At 40.0% G+C, this 21,996-nt stretch overlaps 6 protein-coding genes across 8 annotated transcripts; 3 read left to right on the forward strand and 3 right to left on the reverse strand.

Annotated features, from left to right (window-relative positions):
- Nucleotide 1: 1 nt before the first annotated feature.
- On the forward strand, nucleotides 2–1,533 carry LOC126785081 (profilin). Its single transcript, XM_050510667.1, has 4 exons — nucleotides 2–232; nucleotides 559–696; nucleotides 967–1,109; nucleotides 1,213–1,533. Exons 1-3 carry the CDS (start codon nucleotides 110–112, stop codon nucleotides 1,099–1,101), a joined length of 396 nt encoding a protein of 131 aa, XP_050366624.1. The 5' UTR covers nucleotides 2–109; the 3' UTR covers nucleotides 1,102–1,109; nucleotides 1,213–1,533.
- A 1,355-nt stretch (nucleotides 1,534–2,888) lies between these two features.
- LOC126785082 (early nodulin-93) lies at nucleotides 2,889–4,624 on the forward strand. The gene is made up of 4 exons (XM_050510668.1): nucleotides 2,889–3,143; nucleotides 3,329–3,390; nucleotides 3,933–4,008; nucleotides 4,158–4,624. The coding sequence occupies exons 1-4, from the start codon at nucleotides 3,017–3,019 to the stop codon at nucleotides 4,253–4,255; spliced, it is 363 nt and encodes a 120-aa protein (XP_050366625.1). The 5' UTR covers nucleotides 2,889–3,016; the 3' UTR covers nucleotides 4,256–4,624.
- Nucleotides 4,625–4,730: 106 nt separating this feature from the next.
- Nucleotides 4,731–8,612, reverse strand: LOC126785079 (endoribonuclease YBEY, chloroplastic-like). Its single transcript, XM_050510665.1, has 12 exons — nucleotides 8,194–8,612; nucleotides 7,854–8,105; nucleotides 7,650–7,745; nucleotides 7,377–7,554; nucleotides 7,157–7,225; nucleotides 6,963–7,063; nucleotides 6,723–6,815; nucleotides 6,308–6,379; nucleotides 6,115–6,234; nucleotides 5,957–6,007; nucleotides 5,577–5,765; nucleotides 4,731–5,152 (listed from the first exon to the last, which is right to left on the reverse strand). Exons 1-12 carry the CDS (start codon nucleotides 8,554–8,556, stop codon nucleotides 4,985–4,987), a joined length of 1,752 nt encoding a protein of 583 aa, XP_050366622.1. The 5' UTR covers nucleotides 8,557–8,612; the 3' UTR covers nucleotides 4,731–4,984.
- Nucleotides 8,613–8,684: 72 nt separating this feature from the next.
- On the reverse strand, nucleotides 8,685–11,557 carry LOC126784595 (endoribonuclease YBEY, chloroplastic-like). Its single transcript, XM_050510065.1, has 8 exons — nucleotides 11,298–11,557; nucleotides 11,102–11,202; nucleotides 10,857–10,949; nucleotides 9,954–10,025; nucleotides 9,748–9,867; nucleotides 9,501–9,551; nucleotides 9,114–9,302; nucleotides 8,685–9,004 (listed from the first exon to the last, which is right to left on the reverse strand). The coding sequence occupies exons 1-8, from the start codon at nucleotides 11,518–11,520 to the stop codon at nucleotides 8,837–8,839; spliced, it is 1,017 nt and encodes a 338-aa protein (XP_050366022.1). The 5' UTR covers nucleotides 11,521–11,557; the 3' UTR covers nucleotides 8,685–8,836.
- A 181-nt stretch (nucleotides 11,558–11,738) lies between these two features.
- LOC126782081 (nuclear poly(A) polymerase 4) lies at nucleotides 11,739–16,717 on the forward strand. 3 transcript variants are annotated; one of them, XR_007670734.1, is made up of 13 exons: nucleotides 11,739–12,215; nucleotides 12,303–12,380; nucleotides 12,465–12,572; nucleotides 12,762–12,824; nucleotides 12,912–13,073; nucleotides 13,441–13,554; nucleotides 13,634–13,696; nucleotides 13,778–14,107; nucleotides 14,188–14,352; nucleotides 14,483–15,448; nucleotides 15,548–15,643; nucleotides 15,899–16,099; nucleotides 16,213–16,717. XR_007670734.1 is itself a non-coding variant. In XM_050507244.1 (12 exons), exons 1-11 carry the CDS (start codon nucleotides 12,069–12,071, stop codon nucleotides 15,617–15,619), a joined length of 2,268 nt encoding a protein of 755 aa, XP_050363201.1. In that variant the 5' UTR covers nucleotides 11,739–12,068; the 3' UTR covers nucleotides 15,620–15,643; nucleotides 16,213–16,717. The 3 variants fall into 3 exon arrangements, 1 of the variants encoding a protein (XP_050363201.1); XR_007670733.1 differs by having other exon boundaries at nucleotides 16,056–16,099; XM_050507244.1 differs by lacking the exon at nucleotides 15,899–16,099.
- A 137-nt stretch (nucleotides 16,718–16,854) lies between these two features.
- LOC126784926 (receptor-like protein kinase 5) lies at nucleotides 16,855–20,350 on the reverse strand. Its single transcript, XM_050510475.1, has 2 exons — nucleotides 17,646–20,350; nucleotides 16,855–17,518 (listed from the first exon to the last, which is right to left on the reverse strand). The coding sequence occupies exons 1-2, from the start codon at nucleotides 20,263–20,265 to the stop codon at nucleotides 17,082–17,084; spliced, it is 3,057 nt and encodes a 1,018-aa protein (XP_050366432.1). The 5' UTR covers nucleotides 20,266–20,350; the 3' UTR covers nucleotides 16,855–17,081.
- Nucleotides 20,351–21,996: the final 1,646 nt, after the last annotated feature.

Genomic DNA, 21,996 nt, shown 5'->3' on the forward strand with positions numbered 1-21,996 from the left:
CATCTCCTCGTTGAGTCTCTCTCTCACTCTCTCTCTCTAGAACCATCCTCACATCTCTCTCCAACTCTCAGTGAACCCCAGAACAAGAAGAAGAAGAAGGATCAAAACGATGTCGTGGCAGCAGTACGTGGACGAGCACTTGATGTGCGACATCGACGGCAACACTCTCACCGCCGCCGCCATCCTCGGCCAAGACGGCACCGTTTGGTCCCAGAGCGCCAACTTCCCTCAGGTCTTCTCTCTCCCTCTCTTTCTTCAACTTTAAAGCTTCAGATTTACTTCATCTCTCGATCTGATGTTGTTAGGGGAGCTTAGCTAGCTATGATCTGATCAAGCTTCAGAACAATCACCGATGAACTTAAAATTTCAAGTGTTTCTGCTGTTATTAATCTGAAAACTTTTAGATATCAGATCAGATGGTTAATTGATGTTTATTACGGGAATTTAATTAGCTAGTGTTTGATTAATATAATTATTGTCCGATAAATTTTGTGTGTGTATGTTTTATGCTGCTTGGATCCTTGTTGATCGGCGTTATTGGTTGTGTGGTGTTTGTAGTTTAAGCCGGAAGAGATTGCGGCCATTATGAAAGATTTTGATCAGCCCGGAACGCTTGCACCGACTGGATTATTCCTCGGAGGGACTAAATATATGGTGATTCAAGGCGAAGCCGGTGCCGTGATTCGTGGAAAGAAGGTAGGGTTTTATTTTAGCATCTTGATGTATCATCATAATCTATAATTCTATATATGCATTATGAATTTGGTTGGAATGCAAGAGTGGCTTAATCTGTAGCTTGATTATGAAATGGTGTGTGGGATGGTAGCGCTGTGCCGAGCTAATAATGCTGTTATTTTTATTCAATTTTCTCTTGTGAGAGAATATAGTGAGATTTGGGAACTATGATATAGATGTGATTGTTACGTTGTGTATCTCGTTTGACTTAATGTATGTGCTGTATACTAGGGATCTGGTGGTGTTACTGTTAAGAAGACCAATCAGGCGTTGATCATTGGCATATACGATGAGCCTATGACTCCTGGACAGTGCAACATGATTGTTGAAAGGCTGGGCGATTATCTTGTTGAACAGGGTCTGTAATTGCTCCTGTAAGTTGATGATTTCTTCACTTCGTTGTATATTCATGTTTTTTTTTGTGGAAGTGTTTGTTTTCAGAGATAAATCAACCGTGTTTTTGAATTCTTGGTACAGGTTACTATATCATGAAAATTATGGTGAACTAGGTGTGAGAACAGAGCTGATGCTGCTTGTCATGTGATGGATATATGTGTGAGGCGTTTGTTCTGGATTTTCATTTGTGAATGATAGTGTATTTGATTTTACAATTGATACTTTTACTGGAGTTATTTCTATACTGTTCTGCTGGAGTGTGTTGATGCTATGTTGTTGGCTTTGTGGTAGTTTGTTTCATCAGAAATATGACTTCGGTGTAAAACATGAATCATTCGGCTTACTGCTACTGCAGTGTGCTAAAAATGATAATTTTCTTGAGAAAGAAGTGGATTTTACAGTTGAAGTTTTGTTGGTGTATACGGCAGGGCAATCTTTAACCATTGAGGACGGTCCAAAGTGTTAGTAGGCATCGTGTTTACATTTTCATACATGTATTGTGTCTAAATTCTGAAGCGCTACGGAGTCAGGCAAATATATTTGATGGAACGCCACAGTAGAAGTCCCTTGGACGTATGTGAGACAACTCTCCCTAAAGCTACACCGTTAGACGTATAATTCAGCCGCCTGTGAACTGGGGGAGGTGGCAGAGCTCGAAACTGTTCTTTTTCGAAATTGAAAGAATGTATCGAGCGAACGTAATATATCCTATTGGGAGCAAAATCAATGGGTTAATCTAGTATACATCAATGTATGTTATACATCCTACATCTAACGGTTGACAACCGATATTATTTTTTTGATCCCACTCATAAAACAATATCGACCGTCAGATGTATAACATATATTGATGTATACTATAATTTTCCAAAATGAATAGCTCTATTCAGAAGAGAATTGAAGGGTAAATTAAATAAACCTCCTCAATAGTAGGAGCTTCTCCAATAAACCTCAGCTTGAAGGTTTATCAAATTATCCTTATGTGGATAGAAAGTTCGCAACAACTTGTATTCATCTGTCACTGCGCTCCAACCAAATCCTACAAAAGTCCCCAATTCCTCACCATTACTAAGCGGAACGTGAACCTATATACTCCTTCAAATTCTTTTTTTAGGTTCATTAGGATTTGTATTGGTTGGAACCTCCCGTTATAAAGAGGATTGCACACAACAAAACTTCTCCTGTTCGTACCATGCAGACAAACTAAACCGTTGCAGCAGTCTACTATTTCAAAATAATCAACCGGTGCAGTGTTTTTGGCAGTGAAGGTCATTTTTCCCAAGAGCAAATCATCAGAACCACCACTCTTCAACCTGAGTGAAATGCAGTCTCCTAGCAATACTCTTTCTAATCCTTTCTCTTATTTTAATTAGAATACAATATGTAGAAAAATGACATCAAACGGTCATATGACGAGGTGTTAGAGGTATTACATGTGTTTAATACTAAAATTTAAATAATTATTTAATATTATTTATTGTTAAATATATTTTACTTTATTATATTTTTTTAAATTTTCAACTTTAAAAGATAAAAACAAAATATTTAAATTAAAATATAATTGTATAGTGAATAAAAAATACCGCGTAGGGTACAATAACCGCACCCCTTACTAATATGATTTAGAGTGCACTGGGGAAGAGTAACGCATATTTAGTTAGACTTGATAAACTAACATTAGTGTGACAAATGATTTTTTAAGTAAAAAAAAAAAGAATCAAATTTTAACGGAGCACTACCCGAACGGACAAGAACAGCAGGTGGAGGCGGCTGAGCGATTTTGTCTCAGATTTGCTTGAAATCGTAAACAAAGAACAAACACAAACACAAACACGCCTCTGTCTCTGAATCTCTTTTTGCTGAGAAAACCTTGAGAGAGGAGAGAATGGGAATCCCATCGGAAATGAGAGACATGTGGGTCAACACCCGCCGCAGAGACGCTTTCCTGATTCCTTCTCCACTTGAAGACGAGATGCGACTGAAGGCCTTGAGGGCCAAAACCTGCACTCAAGGTTTCATTTTTTATCACAAATTCCTGGTTTTCATTGTTTGATCGGAGCATTTTATTGATTTGTATATTTTTTGATTGATTGATCAGGTTTTTAGTGTTTGGTTGTTTCTGAATTTCTGTGAGATTACCATAGTCATGCTGAAGTTAGCAGGACGCTTATGTGATACATTTTCATGATAATTGCAGAGGGGTCTCGTCAGGGATTCAAGGCAGCTTGCATCTGGGGTGCTGTCAGCGCTGTGCCCACAGTATGTGATTCGTTCAACTCTTGAATCTGTTTTCAGTCGGAATTTGTTTGTTCCATGCAATTTCCTTTTTTGATTTGTTTGATGATGCATTGAAGAAACTTGAATGACTGATCATGAACTAAACTAGTTGACATTCCCTTCGTGGTTTTTGGGAAGGTGAATTACTGAACATCTATATGAACTTCAATGTCAATATGATGAATGTCGTCCAAGTACATATGGTGTGGAAATAAGTTTCTCAGCACAACTTAAAATTTCTTTTGAAGAAGACAGATCCTATACCTTTTCTTCTTCGTGCAGCCTAGCTCCAAAATTAGCGGTTGCAGGTTTGAGTTGTTAAAACAGCCTGGTTAATTCTATTTCTTGCAGTAGCATATTTTGTCATCTCCGGATTTTGTATTGTCAGCCTTATGCTGAGGCCTTTTTTTACATAGCCTATCTGTGTTACTATGGATCCAATGCAGATCTTGCCAATTTGGTGAATTTTAGGTTTGTTTGGAAAGATTTGATGTTCACGGTTGATCTGATCGTCATATTTTCAGTTGACTGCGGTTCGTATGATTCCTTGGGCAAAGCGTAACCTTAATTATACTGCTCAAGCACTGATTATATCTGCTGGTATGTATTTGAATTCATATATTGCAGGTGTTGTTAGCAGTTTAGTTGTTCGGAAGTTTTTTTAACCAGCTGCAAGTCAATGTCCCTAAGAAATTGAATCAATATTGGAAAGTTTTAACTTGAGTTTTCAATTTTTCATTGCTCAACAGCATCCATTGCTGCATACTTCATTACCGCTGATAGAAGTATCTTGGAGTGTGCTAGAAAAAATGCACAGTTGCAACTAGCCTTGAGCCGCCAGAAGTGATTTTATGCAGCTGGAACTCGCAATGATATGAATACCATACAATGACTTATCGTGCCACATGATGGTTCTGCATAGTAGAGGAGCCTGTTGTTTACTAGGTGCACCCGACCTTTTTCCATTTCTTCTCTTTCCCAAAGAAGAATAATGTGTTCATTAATAAGGCTGGCCGGCTGAGGGTACTGTGAGATCATTGTGGCCTTTATTACGATAAACTATAAGATTTTCAGTTTGTTAATCTGCATTGTGTTCATATCAGTGGCTATTCTTGTCAGCCACTTTTGAAGTGTTTTGTTTGGAATATTGATGAATTCTGAAGGCGGGTTCGCCAAGACAGTGCTTAAATGTTGCTGATCTTCCCCGTTCCTGATATTGAAGACATCAGTAAGTAGCATGGCCAAATAATAACCCATGCTAATAGCACTGATTTCACTTTATTTCTCAACATGAAAAATACACAGAAATGAAGGAACTTAACAAAATTACATTCCTTTGTTTTCTTTTCGGTTTTGAAAGACATCATTGAAAAGTGTTACAGGGTCACTCCATAAACAGATTCCTGGCCAGAACCGTGTTAAGATAAATCTCTCTAGCACAGGTATCCTTTGGAGCATAAAGAATGAAAAGTTTGTCATTTTTGACAATAACAATCGAATCCTCTTAAAAAAATCTTGCAGGCTCATCCTAATATTAAGCTGTGTCCTAGTCAATTTCTTTTGTCTGAACTGAAGCTCAAAATGCATACCGGTAGATTGCATCAGCTGCACCATCTTCGTCATTACTGGCACCAATTAGATTAGCAACAGCTTTTGTTTTCTCTGAACCATTGCTAAGGGCAACACCCAAAGAAGCTAGCTGAAGCATCTCAATGTCATTTTCTCCATCGCCAATAGCCATGATCTTAACAAAGAGTAGAATAAATCAGGAATGAAATCATAACTCCTATGATCGTATGTTACAAAAGGTCTAAGGGAACATATTACAACAAACAAGGCACATTTGTGAATTCGGAAATGTTCTGCCAATAAAATCTACTTGTGGGTTTAAATAGCTAACATACTATTTTAATGAATGCAACTCTGAATAGAGAGTCTCATGTCATGTTATCTTTGTTGGCGAAACCATGTTCCAGTTACGTGAAAACGAAGGAAGGTGATAGTCTATGTATCACACTACTAATTGTAACTCAGCTAAACTTATATTACCAGGCTATTACGGAACACCCTTTCTCAATTTCTCTGACAAAAGTAATGCCAGTTAAGTGGAGGTAACGAAATAACACCCTTTAACGAATTAATATAACTATGTGGTTCTTAGTTGTTACCTCCTTTGGAGTGATGCCCAAATGATCAAGCAGCAACTTCACTCCACTCCCTTTTGATGTCCCCGGAGGGACAATTTCAAGCATATCTGGTTGAGCTTGAACAACTGCAGCACGATCTCTAATTGCTCCTGACCAGTAAGGCCTCAAAGTAGTTGCGACTCCTTCAGCAGTGTCCATGAAAATTACTTTCTGGATATCAATAAAAGGTGTCTCCTCAGATGCAGCAAAAGCAGCATGTACAGTAGATTAAGTTAATCATGTCATACAGTTGAAACCAAGTGCTTTTGACAAGAAATAGTAGCCCTAACATCAATTTCGCACAGGAACAAATGTTGCATTAATCTAGAAAAAATTGCATGCTCGTAGTTTCAGGACTATACCTGTATGTCACCAGCAGCCAAGAGGTGCTCAACTGAAGGCATGATCTCTCCCTGTAAAAATGTCTCTTATGTAAAACATAAAGTAAAGCAAAAAGGAAGGGAACCTGACTAAATAACAGAAGACTTTTGACCTGGTTGACACATTAATCTTTTAGTACCTTTGGCTCATGATATACAGTATGTAGTGAGTCAACTAGTGGGTGGTTGAATAGAGTTAAGCAACGATCCTCACTGTAGGCAATAAGAGGAATCCTATTCTCCCAAGAGTAAAGACACGCCTGAACATAAAGAGATTGTCAAATGCATTATTACACTAAAACAATAAACTTGCTTCCCTCAACAAGGTAGTACCTCTCTGCAGACATTTGGGTCTAAATTCCCTTTGAAGATTTCCCGGCCTTGCTTACCATATACGAGCAATCCCTAGAATCACAAGAGGCAGACAATAAGGCTCAAATGTACTAATACTATAAGCCCCAGACAAGATAGGAGAAATATGTGCAACAACTGATAATGCATTTGTGTACTGCAAGAGGGCACGGGACTTTGATGACAGACAGAATATGGATATATTTAAGCCGGAATAGCATGGGTACTACACTTCACCCTAGTGCCTTAATGAAGTGCAGAATGCTTGGGTAATGATTTACACTTTACAGTGACGGAACTTGGTTACCATAAACCCTTGAAAATCTAAGAGCTCTTTGAACACAAGAGTTGGTGTGCATCTGATAAAAGATAAAGATTGCAAGGATAAAAGATAAACCTGGCAGAAAACCCCAGGAGAAAACTCTGAAGCAATGCCATCTTTTCCTGCTAAGTCTACCATTTTTAAAATGTTGATAACAGCTGAGCGAGTCTGTTCCAAAGAAGTAACAGCAATAAAACACCATTAATCACTAAATCAACAGCCACAGATAACAATACCAAAGTTACTATGATGGACCATTAAAGATAAATGAAATTTTCTATACACCAAGACCAAGATATATAGAAATGTTCTTACTTTTCCTGTTGCTATCACTATCTTCACACCCCTTGATATGACCTCTTTAAGAGCCTTTACAGTTGTTGAACTGATTTGAGTTTTACTGTTGAGAAGGGTGCCTTGTATACCAAGAGAATAAACATAAGGCTACTAATATATATTATAAACACAGCCAAAGAATGCCTAGGAGCACAGTAAAGCCTCACACTTACCATCCATATCGCAGAAAATATATTTGAACTTTGGTTTATAATATCGAAGGCTGCCTTCTCTCTTCCTGTCTTTTAACAAAAACTTGGATGATTATCTCACTATAGACACAAATAGACAAACGCAGCTACAGAATGGGTGGAAAATGTATACAATTTACAAACCAAATTAGGTCCAAAGAACATTGGTGTCAAGTGAAAATGGAAAAAGAAGAAAAATTACCATCCTGTTTATCCTCGTGAGAAATTGCATTGGTATCAGCATCGGACGCACTTTGAATCAATCCTTTTCCCGCCCACCCAAGGCTCTTCAAGAGAAGCTCCTCCTCCTTCTCCATTTCCACTTCGGCTTCTTCACTGATCTCATGATCAAATCCTAATAGATGCAACAATCCATGTATCTGCAAGAGTGATCAGTGAATACATTATCAAATGAAAACACCACTCGTCATCACAACATAAACACTTCAGCTATAAAACATAAAACAAAGCCAACCATCAGAATGCGTATCTCATCAAGAAGTGTATGCCCCCTTTCTTCTGCTTGTCTCGCAGCTGTCTCAACGGAAATCACAATGTCGCCCAACATAAGCTGCAACCACAAAAAAAAACACCGAACAATCACCAAAAATGTACTTCATTCTACTCAAATGTATCGAAAATAAACACAAGCATGAATGAAGAGCAAATGAGCTAGTACAATGGGGAGTCTGAGCTCAGGAACATGTTGCGACATCGAAAGAACATCAGTAGCATGATCCTCATCTCTCCACTCCTTGTTCAGCTTTCGTATAAACTCGTCATTGCAAAGCATCACCGAAAGCCCCACGCTCTGAAATCCTCCAACGTCGCTTATGGCATTGTCCCTCGTTTTGTACTTCGAGTCTTTCAATCCATCAAATGCCACCTTCAATGCCGTCGGCACATTAATCCTAAGCAACTCAGCCACGCCCTGCAAGTTATCAGTTTTTAAAATTTCTCAGAGACATTTTCACAAACACTTAAGGTGCGCGTTGTGAAATTCATATTGAAACTCATACAAGGATTTCAGAATCTTCAGGCAACTCTTCCTCGATGCAAATGCTGACGTTGAGCTCGAGCTCCTTGTCCTTTCTCTTCGGGGCTCGCCGCCGCACCTTCCGGTATTCTCTCTGCGCGGCGCAGATTTGTAGCGACGGTCTCGGACGAGCTCTCCACTCGCGGCGGCAGAGCGCGTGGAGCGTCCGGTTGAAGAAGAGCGAGGCTTTGGAGGCGTCGAGACGGTGCGTTTGGGGAGGGAGGATTGAAGTCAGTCTGGGGGTGAGGGAGATGAAGGTGGCGCGTTGGATGTAACGCGCCATTGGAAGAGTAGAATGGGCGCGTGGGTGGATGGTGCGGAGGAGAGTAGAGAGATGGAGCAGCATATAGAGAAGAGAAGAGGCCTTTTGGAGGTCTTGAACGGAAAAAATGGTTGGTTTTGGTTCGCGCTTTGTTTGTAACAAACTGACAGCGACTTTCAAACCCAAACCTACCCAAGCTTTTTTTACTTGCCAATATTTACTATTACTTTTTTACCAGTAACAGCATCTCCATTATAAGGTAAGTTTTTACATTGTAAAAGAATGATATCCATCTGTGTAGTAGCTATGGATTAATCCAATCTGTAAAGACTTTATTGAAGCTCTTCTTTGGCTGAATTGAAGCTCAAAATGCATAGCGGTAGATTGCATCAGCTGCACCATCTTCGTCGTTGCTGGTGCCGATTACATTGGCCACAGCTTTTGTTTTCTCTGCTCCATTACTGAGACAAACGCCCAAACCAGCCAGCTCCAGCATCTCTACATCATTCTCCCCATCGCCTATAGCCATGATCTAAAGAATACAAGGTACTAGTAGTCATAAACTTGTAATCATAATGCAGATCAAGTGGAGGTACATGGTCCTGATATGAATAATTTGGAAATGGAAAAAAGGCCCCTACCTCCTCTGGAGTGATTCCCAAATGATCAAGTAGCATTTTTACTCCACTACCTTTTGAGGTTCCTGGGGGAACAAGTTCAAGCATGTCCGGCACAGTTTGTACAACTGCGGCACGATCTCCTGTTGCTTCTGACCAATATGGCCTCAGAGCAGTAGATACTCCCTCAGCAGTGTCCATGAAGACCAGTTTCTGTATATTGATAGGTTGTTCACATCAATACTGGAACCAAATGCAGCAACTTAATTGTACAATGTTGTCATATATTTTCAATCTTTTTGTTTTTATATATACATATTGACCTCTACGATAGTCACAAACCTATAGCTTTTTCGAATGATTTTAATCTGAAAAGGAAGGAGGGTAGTTTTGCCTTCTCGAGGATCATACCTGTATTTCATCAGCAGCCAATAGGCTCTCAACTGAAGGCATAATCTCCGACTGTAAAACATATATACAAAAAGGAGAAAATAAAAATGGACGTTGTGGTGTATATGCAACAGGATCACCAAAACACCAAACCATCAGATGTAAGAAAGTTTTCACTTTTCAATGCGTGTGTTTACAAGATAAACCAACACTTAAGAATAACGAAATGCATATGAGCGGGATGAAATGTGCATCGATCTTTTGATACCTTCGGCTCATGATATACAGTATGCATAGCATCAACATATGGATGATCAAAGAGACTGAAGCACCGATCCTTGCTGAATGCAATGAGAGGAACCTTATTCTCCAACGAGTAAAGACATGCCTGCAGAAAAGGATCTCAAGGATTTTGTTTTATTTATAATATAACAACGCATGATCAAGTTCTGGCATGTCATGTTGAGGAATTACCTCTCTGCAGACATCTGGATCTAAATTCCTTCTACAAATTTCCCGACCTTGAATACCATAAACCAGCAATCCCTGTAGTCAAGTAAAGGCACAGAGTTAAGGACATGATGTGATAGAGTTAATTACTTAATTTAGCACTTTATATTTTAGTACTTACTGAATCAAGATATTTTAGTACTTTATATACCTTCATATGAATTTCTCATATAATCTTCATACAACTAGCTTCTATTGCTTGAAAAATAAGAATTGTGTACAATTTTGCAAAATCGAATTGATAGAAGAAGAACATACTGAATTAAGATATTTTAATACTTTATATACCTTCATATGAATTTCTAATATAATCTTCATACAACTAGCTTCTATTGCTTGAAAAATAAGAATTGTGTACAATTTTGCAAAATCGAATTGATAGAAGAAGAACAAGAAGTTGCAAAACTGAATTTTGTGATGAATATATATATATATATATATATATACACACATTGATGTTAGCATATATGAATTAAATACAATGATATAATTATGGATGGAATTGATTTGTTTCACATTTAAAATAGATGCAAAAAGCCAAAAACCTAAGATTATGAAAATTATTTAATATAGCTTTTTATATGTTAAAAGGGTATATTAGACTTATACAAAATTGAGAATTAATAATAATAAATGATTTTGGGTGTAGAATAAAAGAGAAAATGAGTGTGGGCTTAGATACATACAAAGAAGTGCTCTTTTATTGGGTTGGGTTTAACTCTAATTTTCTCCTTAATTTAAGACCTAGTATTACAGTGTTGTGACATTTTGTTCCATATCATAGCCAGAAAAATAATTAAGCATGTGACAGATAACATTCAACTTAGAGTAGGCTTCAGTTAAAGCCGCAGAGGAGAAAGGATGAACCTGCAAGAAAACCCCAGGAGAAAATTCTGAAACAATGCCATCTTTTCCAGCTAAATCTACCATCTTAAAGACGCGCATCACAGCCGGACGAGCCTGTTCCAAACCACTGTTAACACTATTCAGCAATCAAAGTAACTAAACAAACCGAATATGAAGAAATGAAATTATATATAGTAGCAAACACAAAGGAGGACACATTTCCAAGTATCACATCTTGAAACTCATCAAAACGAACAAGTTCTTACTTTTCCAGTGGCAATCACTATTTTCACACCCCTTGATGATGCTTCTTTGAGAGCCCTGGCCGTCGTTGAACTCAATTGACTCTTGCTGTTGAGAAGGGTGCCTTGTATATAGCAGTAAAGTAAGCACCAAACAGTTATTTTTACCAGCTAAACAGATAAACTCCACAACGTGACAGTAAAACAAGGCCAAACTTACCATCCATGTCACAGAAGACATACTTGAACTTTGGCTTATAGAGGACGCCCCCATTGAGCTCAAGCTCCTTCTGCTCGGCAAAGACTCGTCCTCTCGCCAACGGCCTCGCCGCGTCTCTCCGTTTGTAACCGCCAAACAGCGTGTCCGATTCACGCGGGACGATCAGTTTTTTCGGAGCTGACGCGGTGGGTACTAGGGTGGCGCGTGGGATGCAACGCGCCATTTGAGTGGCGGAGGAGACTAGAGAATAGTTGGTTGGTTGGTTCGCGCTTCGACAGAGTCGATAGTAACGGCGACGTTACCGGTTTAAATCAAAGTGTTTTTTTTTTTTGAAACCCGTGGAGGGCGTTATCGTAATTGCACCACAACAAATGGTAAAAACGAGGGCTGTGCTGGAAGAAACGTGGATAATCTCTTTTAATTAATCAAAAATCAAAAGTCTGCATCTCATAAGATCAAAAATCGAACCCTCCTCCCTCTCCTCCTCTCTCTCGAATCCTCATCTCATCTTCTCGATCTTCCCACCCTTTTCTCCAATCCCCCAATTCCGATTTCCGATCTGGAATTCGTTAGGTTTTCCGATCTCCCCGTCATCAGATTTGGGCTTTGCCCTTCCGCATTCTCACCCTCTAAACACTCGTTTTGTTTTGAAATCTGTGTTGTCCCAATTTTGGGAATATTTGCTAAATTTGGCGGAGGTCTACAGTGGTGGTGTTCGAGGTTAGGGTTTGCTTCGAAGTAGAAACATTTTGGTTTTTGGGTGGTGGTGAGATGGCGGCTTCTGAGAGTGGGAAAAATGCTTCGTCTCCAGCTTCGGGGACTCCGCAGCCGCCGCCGAGGAATTACGGAATCACGGCGCCGGTTTCTCTCTCCTCGCCGTCGCAGTCTGATCTTCAACGGAATATCGAGCTCGAAAAGGTAATTGTATCTATTTGGTTATGGATTCTGTGTAATTGCGGTGACCTGGATTTGGAAATTTATGATCTTGTTTTGGCTCGGAGTTAGTTCCTGGTTGATTCGGGGCTGTATGAGAGCCAAGAGGAGGCTGCGAAAAGAGAAGAGGTTCTCGGCCGCATTGGTCAGGTAATCGCAGCTGTTGAGTTTTCTTTGCTTTCGATGCGATCTCATGATCATACTGAGGCTATATATTTTGTTATTTTGTTGTAGATTGTGAAAGACTGGGTGAAGCAGTTGACGCGCCTGAGAGGCTATACGGATCAGATGGTGGAGGATGCGAATGCTCTCATTTTTACTTTTGGATCGTATCGACTTGGGGTAAGTGTTTTGACTGTTATTTTCGCGGTGCAGTAAGTATCGACTTGGGATCATATTTCTTACTATTAGAAACTGGTAATGCCTCCTTTGTTGCGTAACATTGTCCCCCATGGTGCATTATGTTCTATTCTTAATGTGTTTGTTTTCCAAAGACTCTTCTTTAATGAAGAGAAAATAATTGCTTGGCAGGTTCATGGGCCTGGAGCTGACATAGATACTTTGTGTGTTGGACCAACTTATGTGAATCGAGAGGTTGTTTTTTCCTTTCCGAGTATATGAATATTCTTTCTTACTCCTCCTCTTGTGGTTCTACCTCACACTTGATTTTCTCTTTTTCAGGAGGATTTTTTTATTATTTTGCATGATATCCTCTGTGAAATGGAAGAGGTAACTGAACTTCAACGAGTTCCTAATGCTCATGTTCCAGTCATGAAATTCAAGTTTCAGGGCATATCAATTGACCTTTTGTATGCAAGCATATCTCTCTTGGTTGTCCCAGAGGTGAGCTTGAAATTAACTCGCTGAACACCTGTTTTTTTTTTTTTTTAATCTACCAATTTGTTGTGGTTGTAATTATCTCGTACATATAGAGGACAATTTCAAGGGCCATTTAAGGTTTCGTTCTTGGCTTGAGTTGGTTGCCACAAATACAATTCTATTTTTCACCTAGCTAAGTTTGATGGAGGATATATTACCTTATGAGGATTAAATTCTCTGGTTTTGCCTCCTTATACTCTATACATTATACAATGTACTAATATTGTAAAAATTTGGACGTTACTAACATTTGATGGACCATTAAGTTGCTATATTGATTCCTGGTGTTATTTGTAATGTTGATGTGGTGTTGGAACATGTACGTTGATAGGATCTCGACATCTCAGATGAATCTGTTTTATGCGATGTTGATGAGCAAACTGTTCGAAGTCTGAATGGTTGCAGGGTTGCAGACCAAATTCTTAAGCTTGTCCCAAATGTTGAGGTGAATTCCGTCTTATCCAATACCCTGGTTTATTTCTCTGTTCAAATGATTTGTCCCTTGACATTCTATTTGATCGTAGCACTTCCGCACGACACTCAGGTGTTTAAAGTTTTGGGGCAGAAGGCGCGGTGTTTATTCTAATGTAAGTTTTGCAGTGGTGTAAAGTTTTCTTTGTCATTAGATAATTGGTCACACTTTTTGAACGATGGTTTATGTGGTGTAGGTAACTGGATTCCTTGGTGGTGTAAATTGGGCTATCTTAGTTGCTCGGTTATGTCAGCTTTATCCCAATGCAAATCCCAGTATGTTGGTTTCTCGATTTTTCAGAGTGTATACTCAGTGGCGTTGGCCAAATCCTGTACTTCTTTGTTCAATAGAAGAGAATGAACTTGGATTACCTGTATGGGATCCTCGTAAAAACCCTCAGGATCGTTTTCATCATATGCCGATAATAACTCCTGCATATCCTTGTATGAACTCTAGTTACAATGTCTCAGTAAGTACTTTGCGTGTTATAACAGAGCAGTTCCACCATGGTAATAGGATATGTGAGGTAAGAACATGAATTAAATTAAAAATTGGCTTGCTGTCTAGGTTGAGCGTTGATTTGAATTGCTTATTGGTTTCTTACAGGAGATTGAGCTGAAGAAAAGCCAGTGGAGCACTCTGTTTGATCCTTATATTTTCTTCGAGGCATACAGAAATTATCTGCAAGTGGACATAGTAGCAGCCGATGATGATGATCTGTTGGCATGGAAGGGGTGGGTGGAATCTCGGCTTAGACAGCTCACCTTGAAGGTAGGGGATACAACACATAGAGTAAAGGATACTGAGTTTGTTTTTCGTAATTTTCACCAAGCAAGGCTACCAAGACAATTGATTGGTTGGAACTGTTGTTTTTCCTTATATGTTTTTTGTCTTCGTACAGATAGAGCGGGACACAAATGGGTTGCTTCAGTGCCATCCTTATCCAAAGGAATATATAGACTCATCCAAACCATGTGCGCATTGTGCTTTCTTTATGGGTTTGCAAAGGAAAGAAGGAGTAAAAGGTCAAGAAGGTCAGCAATTTGATATACGTGGGACAGTTGAGGAGTTCAGGCATGATGTAGACAGGTATGATTTTTGGAAAGATGGGATGGATATGTATGTATGCCATGTTCGCCGGAAGCAGCTTCCTTCTTTTGTCTTCCCTGATGGGTATAAACGGCCTCGATTATCAAGACATGTAAGCCAGCAAGATGAAGGAACTTATGAAGGACCTTCTGGGTCTACTGAGAGGCGTACAAAGAGGAAAGTTAATCCAAAAGTACAGGATACGAAGACTGAACTAGAGAAGCAGACCTCTATCAGCCCACTTCGGGTGGAGTCTGTATCCCCAGAAAATATTGCAGGTAGATCTGGTGGAATACCTGGCTTCAGTGATGCTGGAAGGTTAGAGTGTCTACCGACCAGAGTTGCAGATAGCAGTTCTGGTGGACAATTGGATAGTGTAAAGGGTACTGGGATACCTGTGGGGTTTGTCGAAAATGTTGTGAGGAATTCCATTGCCGAGAGTGACTCGACAGCTACATGTGCTTCTGAATTCCCTAGTATCTGGAATGGGGTAAAGCCTTCACAACAGGGTAAGGAGTCGGTTCATCCATCTGCAGTATCTTTCATGGGATCTAAGGAAACAAGCCAGATTGAAATAACTGGGGACAGAGCTGCAAATGTGGTTTTAGTGGACATGAAGAATATGGAGACCGATTCTACTGGTAGTATGCTGAATTGGACAGAGGGTGCTATTGATGTTGACCAAGAATTAGTCAAACAATGTAATCAGACTTTGGGTGTGGACAATGCTGAAGATGTACTAGGAACAACTTCCAGCAATCGGAAGCTCAATTGCGAGGTAAGTTTTACCATATGAGGATTGTGGATTAGGCATGTACTGGATGGAAGTGAGAAAACTAAGAGTTTTGGAGATAGTGAGACATGGGGATCTTTGCAGGATGATGTTCTTTCATCAGGAGCAGAGTTCCTTCGGAAAAGCGGCACTGGAAATCTTCAAGGCGTACTTTAAAATGCCCGATCAGTGGAGTTGGAGGTTTTGAACATAAACTCTCTTATTCTTTGTTCTCTCATGTTTGGTTCTTTTTGCACTATACGTAATTTTTTTTCTAATGTCGGTGGCCCTTTTTTGTGCTAACTACTTGATTAAACACTTTTTTACATGCTGGTATAGGATTTTTTTTGTTTTGTTTCATATTCGATTCAGATACTTGGTAATGATAGACTTGTTTTCCCTTTTGTTTTTCTATTCCCACTGAACACTGTTTACTGGTGCATTTTGTGGTGGCAGGTCCTGCACCACCATTATAAGCGCTTTGTTTCCAGCAACTATGCTTAGATCTATATATCTATCCTGTTTCGTTCCTTTACATTTTTTACTTTCATCTTTTCTACACAAGATTTTTGAGAACCTGAGTCTTTCTAATCCTTGATTTTCTATTGTATAGCCAACTGTAATCATGAATTCTGTCAATTTGGAAGCTGGAGCTAGGTTAGAATCTATGCAATAGCCACATATGGCCTGCTTTGAAACTCTTGGTTCTATTATGCAAATAATTGTTTTTTTATGCTAGTGTGTTTTGTTGTGCGGCTGTTATGTGACAGGTTAACTTTGAGATTAATGGAATGACATAGCTGAGGCGAATTGTTGAAGAGGGAGTCTCTATTAGAGAAAGAGCCAGAACAATGGTAAGTGCCGCTTAAATTCTGGCTTTCACTATGGCTTAGGTGGGCACATGTTAAATGTCAAGCCTAGTGCCTGTGAAGGTTCAGCAATGCAAATTTCACAGCGTGATGGCCTAATGCCTGGTGGCAAGACATTGAGCGCCTTGAATTTGAACCGACTATGCTGGTGCTTTTGAGGACTTGGTCAGGGTGGGAAGGAAGATCTGCTGCTCGGCATTTATTAAATCTCTATGGAAAGAGTTCCCACATGACTTAAAAAGGACGGGAAGGTAGCTCTTGGCAAAAAAGGTTCTACAAAATTTGGGCTGCAAACGGTTACCTTCGCATTTTTCACCTTGTATGACACTCGGCAAACTTGTTTAGTTTGTAGTTTGTACCCGTAAAGCTTTTGCAATGCAATTTTAAATACAAGCATGTCTTCTGCTCTGTCTCTGTCTCTCTCTCTCTGCACACAAACATGAAGCAAAGGCGACTCTTTCTCCCACTATTTTGATGAAACAGGAATCTGTTTTCCAAATTTGATAAAATGCAGGAGTCTATGATAAAGCTGGCAGGGACAGTATGTCAAATTGTCAATAGACCATAGCCATTGATACTGAAAGCTTTAAAACAACAGCACTATAGAAGTCTTACAATCCTTTAAGCTGAACCTTCAAGAAAGTATCATTACTATCCTGTGTAAGGCTAATTGAGTTTACTACTACACAAGCTCAAAAATACAAAAGCACAGATCCTATTTTGCGGTGCTTTTATCAGTTTATGGGATCTCTTCACAGCTCCAGAGCACGTTACACACTATAAACTATGCTATCGTCTTTCTTTTTACCGTGCTTGTAACTGGAAAGGTAAGTCGCAGTGTTAAGGAGAGGCGCAATGTCAAAATCACTCCCCACTTTTTTGCTATCATAAACATCAGACGGACCATACCCGCGAAGGATGTGTAGAACTTCTTTCATGGAAGGCCGAGTTGAAGGTTGTGTGCTAGTGCAGATGAGTCCTAGTTTAAAAACAGTAGTCATCTCTTCCAAGTAACATGTCTTCTTTATACCCTCATCCAGGGCTTCATCAATGTTCTTTCCTTCACCAAATTGCTGCCATGCCCATTCTGCTAAGTTGGTGTATTCGCCTCCACTATTAGGTTCTCTACCTGTTGTTAGCTCCAGAAGTACTACGCCGAAGCTGTAAACATCGATCTTTTCATTGATTTTCGTCGTATAAGCATATTCTGCAATGCAAAACATCACGGGGCATGTCATGATCAAAAGTTAATGTAGCAACAAAATAGTATGTTTAAGAAATGCAACAGTATAGGTTGATGCCTCAAAATCAAACTAGCTAATTTAGATATTCACCTGGAGCAATATAACCAAAAGAGCCTGCAATAACTGACATAGTGTGGGGCTCTCCTTCTCCATGCTTGGCCAAGATCTTGGCCAGTCCGAAGTCTGCAATGCGAGCTTTGAATTTAGAGTCCAACAAGATATTGCTGGACTTGACATCTCTATGAATTACAGGGGGAGAGCACTCATGGTGCATGTAGTACAAGCCCTGTGCTGCCCCTATTGCAATCTCCAGTCTCTTTGGCCAGTCCAAAACAACATGATGAGCCAAATTCATCCCTGCCGTTTGTTTTCTCTTCTTTACATGAAGCCACTTATCTAGACTATGATTCTCCATGTACTCGTACACTAAAAGCTTCGAATTCTCACTAGAAATGCAGCACAGCAACTTAACAATGTTCGAATGACGAATGGCGCCCAGTACCTCAACCTCAGCATTAAATTCTTTTTCGAGCCTCGGATCCAGTTCTTTGTTGTTCCAAATCCTTTTCACCGCGACAAATTCACGTGGGCCGTTGGTACTAATTCGATAGACCTTCCCTGAGCCTCCACTGCCAATGAGATTCGCATCTGTCAAGTTTGTCAAGAGATTGAACTCGGTGAAATCCACTCTCTGGAATGAGGTAAGCTTCCATGTTGCCAAGTCATTGCCACGCTTCTTCCTCCGGTAGTCTCTTACAACGAAAAATGTCAATAGAACAGTAACTATAAACACCGCAATGGAAAGGACTAAGATCATGGCAAGGACTTTGGAGGATAACTTGTGGGATCTATGGAGTTTGGTGTAGCAACTGGGAAGGTTTAGAATTGAACTACTAGCACATAGATTTGAATTGTTCAAGAAACTGTTTTCATAAGAAACGGTTTCAAACACATCTGGGATCTTCCCGGAAAGCTCATTTGAAGATAGGTTGAGGGAGTTGAGCCTCAAGTGGCCTAACTCAGATGGGATTTGACCTGAGAATTTGTTACCTGACAAGTCCAAGTAAAGCAGGTCAGGCAAAGAACCAATAGCTGTTGGAATGAATCCTGAAAGCTCATTTCTTGAGAGATCCAGAGTCGTCAACGATCCCCACGCAGTGATCTGCGATGGTAATTCACCCGAAAATCGATTGCCTTCGAGTGACAAAGTGTTAAGCTGAGAAAGGCTAGTCAATTCTACAGGGATTTTCCCTGTAAACAGATTCCCACCTGCCTTGAAAACAACCAAACTTCCCCAAGATGAAACTTGAACCGGGATTTCACCAGAAAATCTGTTGTTGCTGATTTCCAGCCTAGACAGATTCCAAGCTAGCCTTGACGTGGGAAGCTGCCCCGAAAACAAATTGTTGCTCATCATCAATGTCGAAAGATTCAGTGAAGTCCAAAGCCCCTCGGGGAGCTCACCGGAAAAACTGTTGTTGTAGACTTGCACTGAACGCAAAGCACGACAGTTCCCAAGTCCTTTAGGCAACTCTCCACTGAGTTTGTTAGAGAAGACAATAGCTCCTTGCAACAGGCCTTTGCTGCACAGATGCTCCGGCAGTGCACCACTCATCTGATTCTCCGACACCTCAAACGATTCAAGCTCCGAGTGAAGACCTAACTCCGGTGGTAGAGTCCCATTTAGCTGGTTCTTGAAAACCCGAAAGATCTTCAGCGTCTTAATTAGCCCTAAATCGGTGGGAATTCCACCCGTGAGTTGATTGGAAAACAAGTTCAAGACAGTCAGGTTGCTCAGCTTGCCGAAATCCGGTGGGATTGAGCCGGTTAAGTTGTTCATAGAAAGGTCAACTTGCTCCAAACTCATTGCTCCAACGGTGACCGGAATCTCTCCGATCAATCTATTGTGGAATAGAAACAAATTCCTCAAATCCTTCAACAAAAACAAGCCGGCAGGAATCTTCCCTTCCAAATTGTTTATCGCAAGATTAAGCTCCCGGAGGCTCAAAAGGTTAGACAAAGTCTCCGGGATTTGACCGATCAAATTCGTCCTCCTCATCCGTAGCTCCTTTAGCTTCTCCAGCTTTCCAAACTCCGGTGGGATTTCGGCAGCGATCAGATCACCATTAAACGACAAGTCAAATATCTCGAGATTCGACAAGTTACCGATCTCTTTCGGAAATGTTCCGTTGAATAGATTCATGTAAAGATTCAAGACCTTCAGCTCCGTTAGGTTTCCAACAGCCGCCGGAATATTGCCGGAGAAGTTGTTTCCGGCGAGGTCCAAGTACTGCAGAGATGAAATACGGTCAATATCGCCGGGGATTGAACCGACGAGGTAGTTCTGAGAGAGGTCGAGGAACTGGAGCTTGGAGCAGTTGTAGAGAGTCGCCGGAAAATCGCCGGGAATGTAATTCCAGGCGAGGTTAAGGACGTTGAGGTTCGGAAGGTCGCAAATAGCCGCCGGAATTTCCTTCTCTATGCCTTTCTCCTGGAGTATTATTCCGGTGACGGTGCCGGAGGTGCAGCTTATCCCCGGCCAATCACACGGCGAGGATGAAGAGGTCCAGGACTGGATGGACGGTGGATCGCCCCATTGCTCTTTCAGTTTGAGGAGGATGGACTGCTCGGAGTCCGGTGATTGTGAAATTACGATAAAGGGTAAGGAGATGAGGATGGAGAAGAAGAGCGGTAGGAGTGTTTTGGCCATTTCATGTGGATGTTCAGTTGGTTGCTCCGACTTCTGTGATTTTTTTTTTTGCCGGGAAAATATGGGCTGCTATTCAAAATCAAACTTTGGCCTGGTCAAGGAAGCCGCGCTATTATATGTGTTAGTGTTTACGAAAATGGCTCAGGACTAGCTAGTAATTACGTTACGCCACTGATTGTGATTTAGGCCCGTCACGAGTTGGTCAACGACTCAGAGTTTAATCTTAGCACGCATCAATTAGAGGTGATAGTCATTACTCATGGAAAAGACAAAGAAGATGAGCAAATGTTACCAACAACATTATGTAGTTATGGATTAGTTGTTATTCATTCCTGGTTGTAATATAGACTATTCACATATTCACATTTCAAACGCACGTTTTGAGAGATTTGTGACATTTCAAATTGCACATTTCAATCTTTCAGCTATCAGTCATACAAAAAAAACAAATTTAGCTCAAGTGATAAAACTAATTATATAGAATCCAGGAGAAACAACAATCTATGGATGATTGTTGGTGTTTATCTAGTTCGAATCTAAGAAAACAATTTAATACTCGGTAAGCATAATTTAATTAGAAGTCGTTGTAGGCATAGTTGGACCCTGATTCGAGAAGCCGGACATATTAAAACACAAACAAAGCGACTAAGGATAGTGACTAATTTAATCACATGTTAGGAGCAAAATAGCACAGCTTCTTCTCACAAAAAAAGCACAGCTTCCAGTGGCACATCCGTAGTTCGGAAATGAAATGTGGGCTTTCTTTCTCTTCATCCGGTGGAGCTTTCAGTTAGACTCAAATCTAGCGGCTGCATTCTACTAGTCAAATAAGGTGCCATTAATAATGGTAATAGGTAATTAACAAAAAAAAAAAGTGATGATAATAGGTTAGTGTTGGTGAGCGGAAATTTCATAGTTGGTTTTGTTTGTCTTGTTTTTCTTATTCAATTTCAATCTTAGCTACTGGTTTTTGGCCTTTTGACTAACGATATAGATTCGCATAAGGTATCGATGCATCAAATAAATTGCTTTCAAACCGGATATCGACTATACATGTACGTAGTAGTAGAATAGATCGACTTGATTTTATACTAGTACATGACTGTACGAGACTAATCCACTCGCTATGTAAAAATTAGTTAGTGTACAATTACGTCAATCAAACATTTCGTAAGCGTAATTTAGAAAATATTAGTCTCTGATGTAGTTTATAAAACTTGTAGTCAAAGAAAGACCTCGATCAAAAGACATGCTTTCGAACGCACTCATCTTCCTCTTGATTTGCTAATTGAACGAGCTAGAGGACTGGTGAATGTGTTGCTCCCCAAGCTTTTTCTAACACAAGAGTCAGTGTGGAAAATCAAGGACCAATCACTTCAGGATGTAAAGATTGTGAAAAGAAAACGAACATCTTTTTGACTCGTCCAATACTTCTAGAAAAGATAATCAAAGACGTATGTTTTCTTTGGCAGAATTCATGTTTTTGTGTAAATGCATGGATCTAACGACTAACAGTGAACCTCAGTCTAGTCTTTATTACATTTCTGGAGAATTTTAGAACCAAAACTTATTTGTCTCAAAATTATAGTTTAGCATGCAAATTAATATTGGAGAAGAGAAACCTGAGGAATGGAGAATTTTCAAAATCAGAAAGGTCTGAAAGAATGAGAAATTTGCAGATCTGAACAAACACGGATGTGACACAGAAATCAGAACAACTAAGCTTCTTAG

This window comes from Argentina anserina, chromosome 2 (genome assembly GCF_933775445.1).
Source record: "Argentina anserina chromosome 2, drPotAnse1.1, whole genome shotgun sequence".
NCBI classification, from domain to species: Eukaryota; Viridiplantae; Streptophyta; class Magnoliopsida; order Rosales; family Rosaceae; genus Argentina; species Argentina anserina.

Bases quoted from the DNA above. Each gene is read 5' to 3' on its own strand.
- LOC126784595 (XM_050510065.1), bottom strand. From the start codon at position 11,520: ATGGCGCGTTGCATCCCACGCGCCACCCTAGTACCCACCGCGTCAGCT. The intron at 11,203-11,297 runs GTAAGTTTGGCC...GCTATATACAAG, and splicing joins TGTCTTCTGTGACATGGATG to GCACCCTTCTCAACAGCAAG. The intron at 10,950-11,101 runs GTAAGAACTTGT...GGTTTGGAACAG, and splicing joins TAGTGATTGCCACTGGAAAA to GCTCGTCCGGCTGTGATGCG.
- LOC126785082 (XM_050510668.1), top strand. From the start codon at position 3,017: ATGGGAATCCCATCGGAAATGAGAGACATGTGGGTCAACACCCGCCGC. The intron at 3,144-3,328 runs GTTTCATTTTTT...TGATAATTGCAG, and splicing joins GGCCAAAACCTGCACTCAAG to AGGGGTCTCGTCAGGGATTC. The intron at 3,391-3,932 runs GTATGTGATTCG...TCATATTTTCAG, and splicing joins CTGTCAGCGCTGTGCCCACA to TTGACTGCGGTTCGTATGAT.
- LOC126784926 (XM_050510475.1), bottom strand. From the start codon at position 20,265: ATGGCCAAAACACTCCTACCGCTCTTCTTCTCCATCCTCATCTCCTTA. The intron at 17,519-17,645 runs GTGAATATCTAA...TTTGCATTGCAG, and splicing joins TTTTGGTTATATTGCTCCAG to AATATGCTTATACGACGAAA.
- LOC126782081 (XM_050507244.1), top strand. From the start codon at position 12,069: ATGGCGGCTTCTGAGAGTGGGAAAAATGCTTCGTCTCCAGCTTCGGGG. The intron at 13,074-13,440 runs GTGAGCTTGAAA...GTACGTTGATAG, and splicing joins CTCTCTTGGTTGTCCCAGAG to GATCTCGACATCTCAGATGA. The intron at 13,555-13,633 runs GTGAATTCCGTC...ATTTGATCGTAG, and splicing joins AGCTTGTCCCAAATGTTGAG to CACTTCCGCACGACACTCAG.
- LOC126785081 (XM_050510667.1), top strand. From the start codon at position 110: ATGTCGTGGCAGCAGTACGTGGACGAGCACTTGATGTGCGACATCGAC. The intron at 233-558 runs GTCTTCTCTCTC...TGGTGTTTGTAG, and splicing joins AGAGCGCCAACTTCCCTCAG to TTTAAGCCGGAAGAGATTGC. The intron at 697-966 runs GTAGGGTTTTAT...GCTGTATACTAG, and splicing joins CCGTGATTCGTGGAAAGAAG to GGATCTGGTGGTGTTACTGT.
- LOC126785079 (XM_050510665.1), bottom strand. From the start codon at position 8,556: ATGCTGCTCCATCTCTCTACTCTCCTCCGCACCATCCACCCACGCGCC. The intron at 7,555-7,649 runs GTTGGCTTTGTT...TCACTCTTGCAG, and splicing joins ATGAGATACGCATTCTGATG to ATACATGGATTGTTGCATCT. The intron at 5,153-5,576 runs GTAACAACTAAG...CTCTTTGTTAAG, and splicing joins TGGGCATCACTCCAAAGGAG to ATCATGGCTATTGGCGATGG.